The sequence below is a fragment of the Bombus vosnesenskii genome, unplaced genomic scaffold (genome assembly GCF_011952255.1).
Source record: "Bombus vosnesenskii isolate JDL3184/JDL3185 unplaced genomic scaffold, Bvos_JDL3184-5_v1.1 scf7180000013293, whole genome shotgun sequence".
NCBI classification, from domain to species: domain Eukaryota; kingdom Metazoa; phylum Arthropoda; class Insecta; order Hymenoptera; family Apidae; genus Bombus; species Bombus vosnesenskii.
The window spans coordinates 3667006-3682279 of record NW_022882944.1 but is presented as its reverse complement, the minus strand read 5'-3'; the positions used below and the strand labels follow the sequence as shown (position 1 = coordinate 3682279).

Below are 15274 nucleotides of genomic sequence, written 5' to 3'. Positions count from 1 at the left end.
AAAAAGTTAAAAAAGAAAAAGAAAAAGAAAGGATGATTACTCGTATCATTTACAACCGATTTTACAGGACAACGTGACCAGATTAGAGTTGACTTTGAACAAAAGCTATGTGATCCGATTCTATAAAGTGGATGTGCGTTGAATAAATAAGACGGCACTTCTTTGCGATGACCAGAAGTGTTAAATCTTCATGGTCATCGGTTGAGAACCAGGTACACGGAGCTTTATAGCCTCCCTGCTCGTCATTTAGCTGTTCCGCGCTTAATGGATACCTTTGAAAACGTCTAAGGGACACTCTATCCTTTGGACTTCGTAGAAGGAACAAGTGTTCCCTGGTGAATCAAAAGTGGATCGTGAACGATATCTGGATCGTGCGAATTGAGGAATAAAAGCGTTCTAAACGTTATTTAGAGGATAAATTTAGAACGTACAAACGTACGTTTGTACCGATTATGTAATCATTATGATTTTCCATCTTTTTCTGCAAACAGAATGATACGTTCATTCGCGCGTTCTGAGATGTATTAGGTTGTCCGAAAAGTTTCTTTCGTTCCATAAGGTGATAATAGACGAACGACAATTTCTGTTTTATATTATTTTATTGAATTAGGTATGATCCAATTCGTTCTATTTCTATCTTTATCTTGCATAATTCGATAAACTAATATAAAACAAAAACCATTATGCGTCTATTATTTCCTTATAAAACGAAAGAAACATTTCGAACAACCTAATATTCGGAAACAAAGAGGATTAGAAAATGTCGTGTCAGTAAGATACAATAGAAAAGAATTATGTCAATCCGAGAACACGAGGAAAATCTAAACGACGCTTAAAGCGATCGAACATTTTCACGAATCAGTATGGATAGTAATCGAATGCAACGAAGTAAAACTTTTATATTGAAATTGATTTGAATGCGTGAATACACGCGTAGCGTAAAATTTGGACGCTGGTAAATTAACTTGGCACGCTGCTTTTTTTATTTTTTATTTTTTTTTTTTTAATAAAATCGTAATAATTGTAAATGTATCATACCGTTGGATGCAAATGAGATTTTAGCGATCCAAGTTATTGGATTCGTACGATAGAACGCTATGTGTCGACGTCTTTTTTATTTCCCCAGCGTTTATTGCAATTTGATCGGCGTTATGATTAATGCCGGGCACACGGCAACATTTATTGGACGTGCAAAAAGCACGACGACGCATTGTGTAAACATCGTGTCGGGGGAGTATGCGCTGATAACCGACTATGCTGCATTATAACGACATCCGACGTTTATCGTTCCGCTGCTACAAAATAACGCGCGATTTTCTGCCCCTCCTCCCCCTCCACCGTACAGTTTCACGCAAAAGTAAGCCTGAATTCTCATGCTTAAAAGACGAAAGCACCAGCAAGCGATCGCGAATTCTTTACCTCCACCTGTTCCATTTATTTTAATATCCAAAAAATTGGCATTCAGTTAGTTGCTCGAGTTAGCGCTTTATTCGAGAATTTTGACAATTTCTCGCTAGTAGACCACCAACAAATTTACGGAGAATCTCAAGGTGTAGCGCTAGTTAAAATTTACTAGATAGAACAATGCGAATATTCTCCAAGTTCCATGCTTTTAATCGTATCCCTAAGAATATGAATTAGCATAAGTATTAGGTTGTCTAAAAAGTTTCTTTCGTTTTATGAGGAAATAATAAACGTACAACGTTTTTTGTTTGACATTATTTTGTCGAACTACGTACGATCCATTTTGTTCTGTTGAGATAAACACCGCGACACTTCACAGACTTGGCTTCGCGTTTGTATAAAGCTGCACTCTTATAAAAAAACACGTTTGCGAAAGAAAAACCTAATATCTATAGTCCGTTAACAAGGTACCAATAATCTCTAAATTTTTCAAAAGCCTGCAAAACGAGATCCGAAACTACGCTATACGAAACATCCCTAAACCGATCTATCACGCAGACCACCATAAGAAACCGTGTCAAACAGCTCTTTTTACGGTAAACCTCCGATAAATACTTTTTCTTATTCCAGAAAAAAAAAGACGAAAGAAAACACGGAGCAGGGTGCTGTAGGAAAGCGAAGAAAGGAAAATACGAGCAACCAAGGGGATGGCACACGGCGTTAACGAGCAGAGATCGCGGCACGAGACCGATTTTCCGCCATGGGTGTTTGAAACTTGTCGGCGTGACTTCATTAAATGCGCGCGATACACGTCGCAAGATAAAACTCCACGCAGAAGGTACACATTATACGGCCAGCAACGTGACATGGTATCATGCAAGCGGAGGAGCATCCTCTAATGATGCAAGGACCGGATGGTGGCACAGCAATATTCTCTTTCGTAGCTTTCCTTTTTGCCACGAGGCGACCTTTCTATTCGTGTTCAGTCGTGTGCCACCCTCTTTCTCGCTCTACCTATCCTTTTATCTTCCTCCTTTTTTGTGTTCGTTTACCCTATTCCTCCCTGTCTGTCTGTCGGCGCTAACCTGCGCATGGAAAATTCCAATAATCAGCAAACTTGTCTACGCGTGTACACTCGCAACCGGAAATTCATTAGACGGCCATTGTGCGCTTCCCTCGCTCCAATTAGTATTATTTTTCCAGCTGACGCGCGCGCGTTTATTTACCGCGAACCAAAGAGGCCGCGTTTCGATCGCTGATTGCCACGTACAATCCACGTTCTTTGATTAATTTGATTTACGCGATTCATCTGATACAGGGGGCCTCTCGCTTGTACCGATTTTCCTAATATTCCGATACCATCGATTCACGAAAGTAGTTGAATATTTAGCATAAAACGGATTTCGTATCTATCTTGTACGCGAGAAATTGTTTGAAAATGTCATTAGCACCGTTATGGTACATCATCTTCGTTGTTACGCTGATCAAAGTAGTCGAATATTTAGATAAAAAAAGATTTCGTATCTATATGTTACGCGCGTTACACGAAACATTCGAAGATTTCATTAGGGTTGTGATGGAACACGACTGTCGTGGTTATATCGGCGAAATTTGGAGCCAATATGGAAATGTGTACAGAAATGATGAAACATTTATTGCAAACATACGTTTAGTAGAAGATTAGTACGAAGCACGAATAGCCATTTGGATCCAGAGGATATAATACGTGTAAAGATGTCATGTTCGATCGTATCAATAAAGATAGAAATGAACAATCTGAGTTATGGAAATTGAAAGATTAATGCAATGTGATATTGTCGATCTGTGAATCGAGTTTACGTATCGAATTAATCGATGAGTTTGCTCGTTCGCTCGTGAGGAGGCTCACTTAACTACGTCTGATCGTTCACTCCGAGTGACTCGGCGATAATAATAACATTTGTCATTAATTACACGCATTAATTGCTGCACAGGATGGCATTAATCACTATGATTAATTGCGTGCCGGCAATGCCGTGCCCACTCCCATTACTCCAACTTCCCGCCCCCCTTTTAATATCAAAAGACCGAGGAAAAGAAATCGCCTTGTTAGACACCTCGTTTCTAATCTGACTTATCATCTTCACATACCAACTAAAGAGCATCAAATTATATTTAGCAGCGAAAGTACAAAGCTGATTACTCTGATATTTATTTGATGACATTTACATAACCTGTAATCCAATCTTTGGTTCATTCTTAAAAAATACAAATACAAGAGACAAATAAAAAGTATTCTAACCTAACCTACTTATTTGCTTGATGATATCTATCTAACCTATAATTAAATCCTCAAATTGTCTCTTAAACTACACAAATACAAGACAGCAATAAAAGAATTCTAACCTAACCTACTTGCTTATTTGACGATTCTTATCTACCTTATAATTAAATCCTCGAGTTACTTTTAAACTACGTAGACACAAGACACCAATAAAAGAATGCTAACCTAACCTACTTGTCTATTTCACGATTGTCCTCCAATCTGTAATTAAATTCTCGGTATACTCTTAAGCTACGCAAATACAAGACGCCAAGAGAACAATCCTAACCTAACCTACTTGCTTATTTCGTGATTTTTATCTAACCTATAATTGAATCTACAATTCGCACTTAAGACACGCGAATGCAAGAAAAACACCAACAAAAAGAATCCAACCTAGGCTGTTATTTTCGTATATCGATTCAAGAATATGAGATCATATTTGATAAAACAAACGTGCAAAATTGCTTACCGTACTGTGTATTCCAACGGCGTCTAAAACCTACAAATGAAATCCTCGAATCAGCCTCAAACACACACGGCCATTAACAACGGCATTAAACGAATTCTGAAACCATCGCATCCACGCTCGTATTTACCTTGAAACGCAACAAAGACGCACTGTGGTTGAAAAGTCAGCCAATGTTGGATCAAGCTGTACAGCCGTGGAATCGGACATCACGCTCATCGAGGGCTCGTAATTTCAATTGGAAAACGAGTAAAAGGACCGCGGGGAGGACTCGTTCGGGCTCGTGCATGGAAAGCTGAACGAATTTCAAACCTCGCATTAGTATTCGACGAGGTATATTCGAGAGAGCTGAGAACCGCTGGCTGGTCTCCGCGTGCATTTCAACGGCAGCTGCTTCGTATCGTCCAGAAGGGTAGACCAAACAGCTTACCGCGATGGCTGCTTCCCTCGCAATCACACGGCGATATCGTAAATACAGTCCCTTGAAATTCCTTTAACTAATATCGCCCCGAGCACCGTTCGTCGCGCTTCTTTTTAATCCCGAAACTTTCTTCGATTCTGCCCGTCTACGTATCATAAGGACGAAACTTTTTTTAGACCAACGTCTACGAAATTATTCGATGCACCGTAGATAGCGTTGGCAAATAAAAGTCCGCGCCACGAAACTATTGAGAATAGAGCGAAAAATATAAACGGATAAAGGAACGAGAAGGAGGAAGCGATCGAGATATTCGCAGTTGTGAAACTGGAGCAAGTACCTGAAGGGAACCGTTGGAAATGACTATTCCGGCGCGAATTAAGAGGATTTCGAGAAACAGGACAGTGCTCGGGGCAGGCCTCATTACAGGCGATCCTTTGACGATGAGACGCTAGAGAACGCCTCGAGGGTCGTATAAAATTCGTGGAGAACACCGAGTTCTTCCTTCGAAAACCGATACTCCGCTTCGATTTCATATATATATATATATATATATATATATATATATATATATATATATATATATAGCTCTAGAAAGTATCCGGCCATTTGCTTGCTTCTGACCGACTTTGATCCAGCGACGAAATTACAAATAAAAATTATACGTTCCTTGTCATCCTTTAAGAAAACACAAACCGTATCCACCACTAGATATGAGATTTTTGCCCTATGAACGTGTCCTAGTGCTCAACTGTTTCCTTAAAAAAATTTCCAAATTTCTATTTACACAATTGACGTTTAAAACGTCATGTGTAGCTCGACAGGCGATAAATCTCGTTATTATATGACATCGGTGAAATTAATTCTAAAATAAACATTGCCAGCTGTAAATTGTAACTCTCTCTTTCTCTCTCTTCCTCTCTCTTTCTCTCAACGAAAAAAGATAGCAATCGTTCTTAATCATGTCATGAACCTTCCAACAAACTCAAACACGAAGCTGTAATATTTTCCAATCGACACGTACATCGAGCGAAATTACCACGCGCTCTTTCGCCTTGCAGATAAAAAATTCAGCACGCCAATCGACGTGCATATATCGAGCGCGCACCAGGCCCTGTGTACGTTTCAAAAAGCAATATCTGTGAGCTGTTTAGACGGCCTCTATTCGTGTTCCTGTACGTAATACAACGTCGGCCGCGCTCGTGTCCCGTATTCAAATTCAAAATCCAATAGATTTATTTTAGAATCACGTTGCACCGGCTGCGCTCTCGCCTCCGCCTCTTCTCTTCGTTTTGTCGCCCGTACCACTGCCAGCCTCCCTTCATCCAGTCCGTGTCCTCTTCTTTTCCTATTTGTCTGCATTTCGCCAGCAACCCCCGCAGTCTTCTCCTCCCCTCGCCGCCCCTCTACTCTTCAGCTCCTAGTTTCGCAACATTTGTACGCGAACCGTGCCCCAGCATTTCGGTTCCACGACCTGCGTGTACAGTGGCAACGATCCGCGGACCGTCCTGTTACCGCTGCACGTGAAATCCTGAGTTATGTACGACCGTGCAGGCCAGCTGGATTTCCAACCGGAGGATCCATCCTGTCCTCGTGCCGCTCCTTAACGAACCGTCTACGATAAACACGCCACTTCGATGCAAATCGTCGTGGATGTCCACGTGATCCGCTGAACTTTTTGCCTTTCGATCAATGAATGAACGTGATTCGGGTGTCTAGTGTCAAGGATAGAGTTTCGGTTTCCCTTTCTTCTTTCGCTGTTTCGTTTTGCATTCACAGTGGCCCGAGCAAACACAGTGGCAGCCGAAAGTTTAAAGCTATCTCTCCCGACGCTCGTTCTTTCCACTCGAAATTAATTCTACTGGATATGAAAACGCATTTGGAACTACAATTACGACGTTCTACTTCGATTAAATTAGATAATCGCGTTTAGTTTAAATTTGGAAAATTCTCAACGCGTTCGAGGCCTGTGAGAAGCTAGTTCGGAATTATAGCAAGAACTGTAGAAATAAGAAGAACTACGACGGTAATATACGTCGTTAGAAAAACACTATTACACAATTACTAAAGTATTCATGAATACATAAACATTCATCGTTGTTCGATTTCTTCCATTATATTTCGTATTTTACATTTTACGTGTTGGCGTTTTATATTCGACTAACGTTCTCGCCTAACACTCAACTGGCTAAGTAAACCACGTACACTACTGATAAAGCGCACGTTCCACAGAAACGCATAAAATTAGAGAAAACAAAAGGACTGTTCTTCCGAGAGAAATACTGTGAGAAGCAGATAAGTGGAGAGAGGTGTAACTGCGAGACAGGGCTGAAGGGTAGAAGAGATTTGGGATACAGTGGCCTATAATGTATGCAATTGGGCCGACGCAGTGTGTAGGATGGTACCTACCTCCTGTTGGTCGATTATGCGTGGTGCTGAATGGCGAGAGGAGACTAGGAAGCCAGAACCATCGTCCGCCTGCGTAGGCGCTATGCATGTCAGGCATTATATGGTATTTGGTGTGTATCTGTTCCACGCACACCGTGCTTTGGCATTCTGCGCTAGGAATTACAGTGGAACACGTGTCCCAACAACATTCTGCGTATGGTCGCATTCGTCATCGATGATCACTTTGCTATTTGCGTCGAGTGGCACACACGGCGTCTTAACGGAATCTAATAGGACCAGTGGCAACCAGAGATAACTTCGAGTTTTCGATAATTCACGTGTACAAGAATTGAATTGATCGGTTTCAATTTTTACGAACTTTCGCAGATGTACGACCGAAATATATGTTTTGTTTTTCTTTTACAAAATAATGGTTGACGACGAATGAAACGAAAAAATTCGAAATTTCAAATCGATCTCGCATCTCGTGTCGTCCTCGAGTATCGCTGGTTGGAAAGAAAAGATTGAAACGTTGGTCGAGAGGTCTGGTCGTAAGCTGCTAACCTTAACCCAAGCTGGAGTTGAACCCAATTTTGGTACAGTCGATTTTGAGAAGTAAGTTGCACGAGTAAAGTAACAGAGAAGGAAGTTCATGCTGCATCGACAAGTCGATTCAAAAATATTCGAGGGTCGTAATTTCTGGCACATTCTCCGGTTTATTAGCGGCGAACTAGGCCACACACGATGCGTTCGATACGGGCTAAAAGTCTACTCGCTATAGCTGGTGATACGCGCGGCAAACTTTCCCAGCCTCGATATAACTTGGAAACTTGATAATCCTCGTTCGCGCGGAAACATCGAAAAATTGGCTTGCTTTCGGCTACCAGAAAAGTCGCGCTAGAAATAACGCCATAGAAATTGTTTCAAATAACATCCGGAAAGCGGATCAGAATTAAATAAATATACTGTTTCTCGAAAGTACCCGGACAACGCTCTTACGTATTTTTCGCCAACGTTTATCTGCTACAAATCGGCTAAAATATGCGAATATTCAACGGCACACTGCGGATTTCTATAGATTTGCAATAAAACTTTCAAAGTACAAAAAACACAGAAAATCCACGTAACGCGGAAAATTCTAAATAATATTCCAATGTTCCATTTGCTTGGTTATATTAATAAAATTTGAGAATCGCATAGAAATCCAGCGTGTACTTAACAGCGAGAAGAAATTTCGTTTACTCGTTGAATTCGAACGAATTAAAAAAAGTATCATTTTCATTATAAATTTCCCCCGTACCTTTTATTTGCTTTACGTTTTACTTCCATTTCTTTTTGTTATGCTCCTGTTTCGATAGTGTAAATCGAGCTGATCGCGTTCATATGCAACGCGTCAAATCGCGCAATTATTTTCCAATAACGAGATACGTAATTGAGTTTGCGAAGCAAGCAAACCGACAGGTGTTAGCGGAAAAACGGTATCGAAACCTCAAAACGAAATTCGGTGTTTTTCCACGGCCAAACCGGTGAATTTCAAATAATCCGCAGGTCCAACCGTTTTCACGGTAACCAAGGCCGAAAAAAAAGCACGGATCCTATTCTCGTCGCCGCGTCGGCTTTCCATTCATTTAAATGCAAATGTAAACTTCAAGGGTGATAAAACAACTGTCCCGCGTTATAGCGCAGCAAGGAGGCCCTTTTATTTTCCCTTGTAAACCGGCTCGAATACGATCGCTATACACCGGATGCAGTCGCCAGGAAATGGAGAACCGTAACAACGAGTCCATAATGGCCATTATCTTGTTACACATTCAGATCGAAACGTACGCCAACGTCTACAGTCTGATCGATGCGCTAAACTTGCTAAGAAACGAAGTTGCCGATGTAATGCGCCAAATGAAATTCCCGTCTTGCAACAGTGAACGAAGTTCCTCGAAGAATGAAAACTATAGGTCAGCGGTTAAAAAGAACAAGTCATAATTCAAAAATAAGAGAAAGAGCTGGCTTTTCTCCGTAAATCTTGCTACAGTAATAAATTGACTCGTGAATAAGTTGATTCGCATTTCGTGAAATAAATATAATAAAAGAATGGCAATTATACTTGTACGAGGGTTAAAGAAACTCACGCTTGAAAAATTGGGAAAAAAGGTTATTTCTTTATGTCGATGTAAATCTTGGTAAAATAGCGAGATTGGAGAAATTTTACTCGATTACGATAATGAGAACTGCAAGTGGATAAATTTTCCCGAGACCACGAGAATTAAAATATACAAGTTAATTTGATATTAAATTGACAATACCGATGAGTCGATGTTTTATCGTGAATTCTGACTTTTTGAATAGAACGGCAAAATTTTGTTCGAGCGTAAGTCATACAATTTGGATAAGTAGTTTGGAAGAAAATGGCTCGTCAAGTTTGGCATATTTACATACATCCAAAACTCGGTTGTGGGTCGCCTTAATAAAGGAGATTCGAAAAATGGAATCGCCTAGCTCGGCTTAACGAAGAAAAACTTCTGAAAATGAATCCTCAATTCCCTCGGACGAAAGAAAACTTGAAAAACGGAATTCTTGGTTCCACTAGAATCAGTGGAAAAGTTTGAAGCCGGAACTCGAATTAAATTCATCGAACTCATCGCGAGAGGATCGTTCATCTTCATCGCCGAGAGTTTGCTTAATTTTCTTCTTTTTATTTCTTGTTTGCATTCAAGTTTTCTTCCAGCTACTTTTACTATTTTTTTCAGGTATGTTAGAAACGATTTTGCAATTCGCCTATCGTTGGTCCACTTTTGTCCGCCGATGTAAATGACTAGCAGGTGCGAGTATTGATCGAAACCTATCAAACGAGATAATTTCGTCGGTCAGTCTGTTCGAAATTTATTCGCAGTTCCGGCCCATCCGCGGCATCATAACGGCGAAATTTTCATTTCTGCCAGCTCCTGGCGCCGATAAAGACCAGATTCTAGTTCAATGTGCCGCGTAAATGTAGCTTACCTTCTGGTAGTCGAGGGCCAGCAGAAGGTATTTTCGGTCGGCTGAGAGTTGATGATCGAAGCTCGATATCAGCGCCTGAAAATTGAACGTAGACCACAATAAATATTAATTCCACGACATTGTATTCCTAGAGAATTTTTTGCGAAATTTATTGCAATGTCACATAGAATTTCGTTAATCCTCTTCATAAAAATAAAATTTAGATAATCGAACGACGTAATTTTATTAACAGATTCGCTACCCAATTCTATTTTTGTACGTACAATATTTCTGCATAAACAAATCATGTGTAAATCATATTGCAGATATATTGTACGCGATAATTGCCCCAGATTTGTGTTTTTTCTTTTTTTTTTTTTTTTTTTTTTTTAATCAAACATGTCGCTTATATGAACTACATATGTTCGTTTAATCCGCAGCTTAAAATTGGACCTAAATTAATCTTAAAACTTCACGCATACGATAACACAATCGACGTTATCAATCGATACCATTCAAATTCTACATATGTACAAATAAATATCGAATAGGAAGAAGTGGATTATTTTTTCGACAAGTAGAGTATTTCCTGTTGACATTGGACAAAAGAATAGAAGAGAAACACGTTATACTCACGTTATTACTCGAGTCTAAGATTTTCCTCGGCTTCCTCGATGTGACATTATAGATCAGAAGATTTCCAGCTTCATCGCGATACAGTATCTCGTTTCCTGCGACAGAAATGGTCACGTGTATTTCTGTTGCCATCTCCGTTGAGAGACGCGCGAGCTTTTGTTGCGAGGAGAAAAAAAAAAAGAAGAATTGCCCCGATAAAATGAAATTACTTTGATATTGCCCTCGATGGGATCGCCACTGATTGAAGAAGCAACGCTTCTGACAAAATATCGAATTACTTGTTCTAACTCGTTCCAACAAAGGATCCCTTTATTCGTTTAATTAGCTGGTATACAACGAATATTTAAATGAATTAAACAAGCGTTTAAACAGCCATTTAATCGCACAAACGTCAAGATCTCTTTATATTATATTATAACATAGAAAATGTTCACTTCAACACCTCAAATTCTTCGCCTAGACCGTACAAAAAGATATATCATTTATTTAACATATCTGTTCTAAACATTTTTTAATTCCTGTCGGGTGAACGTTAGAATTTAGGGCGCGTAACGATTCTTCGTTTGAATTAGCCATCGTTTTACGAAGCAGAGATTATACGTTTAACGAATAATAAGTTTGACGAATAATAAGTTTAACGAATAATAAGATTAATGAATAATAAGTTTAACGAATAATGAGTTTAATGAACGTTGTTAACAATGTTCTTGAGTTCAAACGAATCCACGGTCAACGGGATAACTCTTTACTATGCGTAGAATAATTTAAGCACAAAATACGATTGCTGAGACGCTCGGTATAAACTGCTCGATGTGTCACTCTCCAAGGCGATCGCACGAATCATAAACTGATGGAAATTTTCCTCGCTGTACGATTGCATTTTTTTTCCTTTTTTTTTTTTTTTTTTTTTTTTTGTTATATACTCGTTGGAAGCATCGAGAAAGTTCCAATCGTCGTTGCTAAGCAGTTTCTGCCTGGAGTTTGATTATTAATACAACGTGTGTCGAGCCCAATCTCGCTATCACATATCTCGAACAATTACAATCAGATTGAATGACAATTGTTTAATTATAGCTATGATAAAATCTAGGCTAAAGCATTAGAGGACTTTCCCAAAATTGCAAAGGGAAGGCTCCGCTTTTCCTTTCATCTCCGACATATATATATGCTTGCTTTCAAACTTTCAGATTGGTCAACAGATGAAACTCAATGCAATCGCGATAATCGTTTCTCGTTAACAGTGTTGTGATAATAAAATTGCAAACTGTTGCGTACAGCGCACGCAATATATTCGCCAAGAATTTCTACCATTCCAAATACTTTCGTAAACCATTATATAATCGTGAATTGGTTATCGCGTTCTAAAATTCTTGCGAACAATTTCCACCATATTCGTTGCGTATATACTTTAGTTTTTCGCTCACAACTATTGGACTGGCAACTAAGTGATTGCGGATTTTGTCATTAGGTGGTACTGACAAAATCCGCAATCAATTGTTTAATTGATTAATATACAATTAATATACAATATTAATATACAACATTAATATACAATTAATATAGATTAATATACAACAATACTACGATATAGTCGATTAATCATTGAAAGATGCGTATAAGTGCTATCTTCGAATGGAATATCTTCGTTGATGCTGCGTACCCGGAGAATCTGGACGGCCATTTAAAAGGGGACCGGAAGTTGGACAGGCGGCCGCTATCATCAATCTTTTCTCGATCGCACCGCTATCAATCCTCGGTTTAACCCTATTAATACACCTAATCCCTGCCTCGAGTTTCTAATTAACCCGAATTGACGAAGTTTTGCCCCATCGTAACGAAAATCAAACCGCAATAATCCGTGGCCCTCCTTTAACCATTAACCACATCTATTCCCAATTACTCCGGATTAACAAGGTTTCACCATGGGCAGCGCACCTGTAGCCGATATCCGGTTTCCATGGGCCCGATATATCGAGAGGCTAATATAAACGTGAAGCCAGTAGCCCAAACGCCTGAGGATATTTCTGCTGGTGTTCCCTTTCCGTGTCATTGCGTGCTCTATCTATCTATCATCGCGTGGAACTATGAACGTGAAACGTACGAGATTTTAAAATATCCGGTCCGGCAGATCAACAACGTCGTACGATAGCATAAAATACGCCCTGAGACGATGAACGAACGAAAGAAGATTGGCTTCCAAGTAGGAACGATGAAATAGCGATGACGATTCTTAACAAATTCAAATTCAAACGAATGTGAATTATAAAGTTCCTAGCGCAAGGCTGAAGATTTAGATGAAAAGTGGGATAAACTCGTGTTTCGGTAATGTGTGATAGAGTAAAAAATGCATGGTCCCAGGTACAACGAAGATTGTATTGAATTGGTCACAGAAATATCCCGCGTGTTTCACGCTTTATTTTTATAATAAATTTTGATGAAATTTTGTAGGCAGAGAAAGAAGGGTTCTTGTACTTTTTGCTAGCGTGTAACGAAGCGATGTAAGTTCCTTCTTTTTTTGTTTTTTGTTTTTTAACTATCGTGATGTTTATTGTATTCGATGATCTTTTCTTTATGTTTAAATCATATAAAATCGATCAAAGGTATCCAGCTGCCTATACATTTTGCATGTAACCTTTTATTTATCTATTTTGTTTTATTCAGAGTGTAATAAATCTATATTCGTGTATGCGTCATCCGCTATACGATACAGAATTATTTTTATTTTCATTTGTAGATATCAAATTATAATTGATTACACGGTGTATAAATGTTTATCCACGTATTTTTCCATATCGATAAAAGATATGACTTGTATACGGAAAAATGTTTCATATTTGAAAATCAATTTTAATTGACTGAAATAATGTATCTGTTTAACGCCTAACAGTAACTACGTATAAGCGAGATATTACGAAGGAAGCGTTTGTAAAGAGAAACCAAGCTAATAAAACATTTCACGAAACCTGATATATATAATTCAATCTTTTAAAGACGAAAATAAAATAAGGAAGAACAGCCTTTGTTCGGAGAGCTCTACTCCTCCATCAGCATCAATCTTCTTTATTTCCGACGTAATAACATTTTAAAGACTGTATAGAAAAACATCGTTCGAAACGAAGCAGACGATTAGAACTCGGTTGCGGGTCGAAGCATTGAAATCTGTTTAAAAATGAAACTCCAAACAGGAACGGTAAAAAAGTCTTTTAAAATATGAAAACCAAAATAGAAACGATGGAAGCTATTTAAAAATGAAAATCGAAATAGAAACAATGCAAACTATTTAAAAATGAAAATCGAAATGGAAACAATGCAAGCTGTTTAAAAATGAACATCGAAACCTGAAAGCAGTGAAACGTTCGTAAAAATCCAAGTAGACGCGTTAAGATCTATTTAAAAGTGAAGATCGAACCATTGAAATCTATTGAAAAGCTAAGATCGAAGTGGAATAAGCTGAATGAAAGCTGGCCCTCTCTAAAAGCACCAAGTATACGTCTGTATGGCCGACACCATAGGGGGTTATACTACTGTCACTTATGACGTCTAACCTGACGGAACAGTAAACCAGTCATTCTACTCAAATGGAACTTGCATGTAGTTCGATCCTATGCTTTTGTTAGTATTTTTTTATTACTCGATCGGGAACTTTCTAACGAAGAGAAATGTATATACATGACGATAAAGAATGAACATTTACGAGGCTACCAATCCGGGAACTCGATGATTACCATTGTTATTGGGTTGTTGTTGTCGTCGTGCTTGCACGTGTAATAAAGCGCGAGATACTTTACGTGGCAACGCGCGAAACGCGATTTTTATTGTTAAATATCTCGTAAACTATGCACGGCTATGCAAACGACCTGACATCGGTCCAACATCTCTCGTTTTTATATACGCGCAGCAAATTTTATCGCGATCAACGTCGTACTTACATACGCGACACGCTTTATCTAAATTCGCATTTCTCTTCGAATTATATTATTTTTTAGCACCCACTATACTAATACTTAGAATTAATCTTGCAAATTTTCCAAATTCCGTGATATTTCGAGTAATTAGCGAATTTTCATTTTTCTATTGGAAAGTATACGAATTATACGAAGCACGTGGAAGTATATAAAGTCGTTCCAGGTTCCGTTACGTTGCAAATGATATTCTGTGTATGCGATTAATATCGAACTCTTCAAACAAATCATTTACTTCCGTACATTTATTTATCGCGAGAAACTGACACGAAGGGGCAAAAATAAATTCCAAGGAAATCCTCGAGAAAGTTGTACCGATCGATCCATCTCTCGTTGCTTTGTAGCTTACGGAATTATTCGATGTCTTTGGAGCAGTTCGACAGATGCTCAGGACAAAATTTAATTAACGATATTTCTTTGTCAAATGAAATCCATTTCATATCAATCATAATTTCCTAACGAAAACTCTCAGAAAATGCTTGCCAAAATTCTTCGCAATTTCCCAATTCTCTGACATTTGGAACGATCGGTGAAGCGAACTATCAGAGGAGCCAGGTTCACACGTGAACGACCTCGTTTGGCTGATTTCCATAGAAATCCCACGTAGATCGCTTTAGATTTCACAGGCTGATGAGTCTATCAACTCTCACGCATGCATTATTGCAAGACGGCATTCCCAAATATTCCAGCAACGCGCCACGGCCAAAGGAACATACCGGCAT

The 15274-nt window shown here is 39.0% G+C and overlaps 1 protein-coding gene across 1 annotated transcript in view; it reads right to left on the bottom strand.

The window, feature by feature from the left end:
- Positions 1–15274, bottom strand: part of LOC117232884 (venom dipeptidyl peptidase 4-like) — a 303571-nt gene that overhangs the window by 205159 nt on the left and 83138 nt on the right. Inside the window, 2 exon segments of the mRNA XM_033492619.1 lie at positions 9976–10050; positions 10591–10685. Coding sequence (XP_033348510.1) covers positions 9976–10050; positions 10591–10685 — 170 coding nt within the window.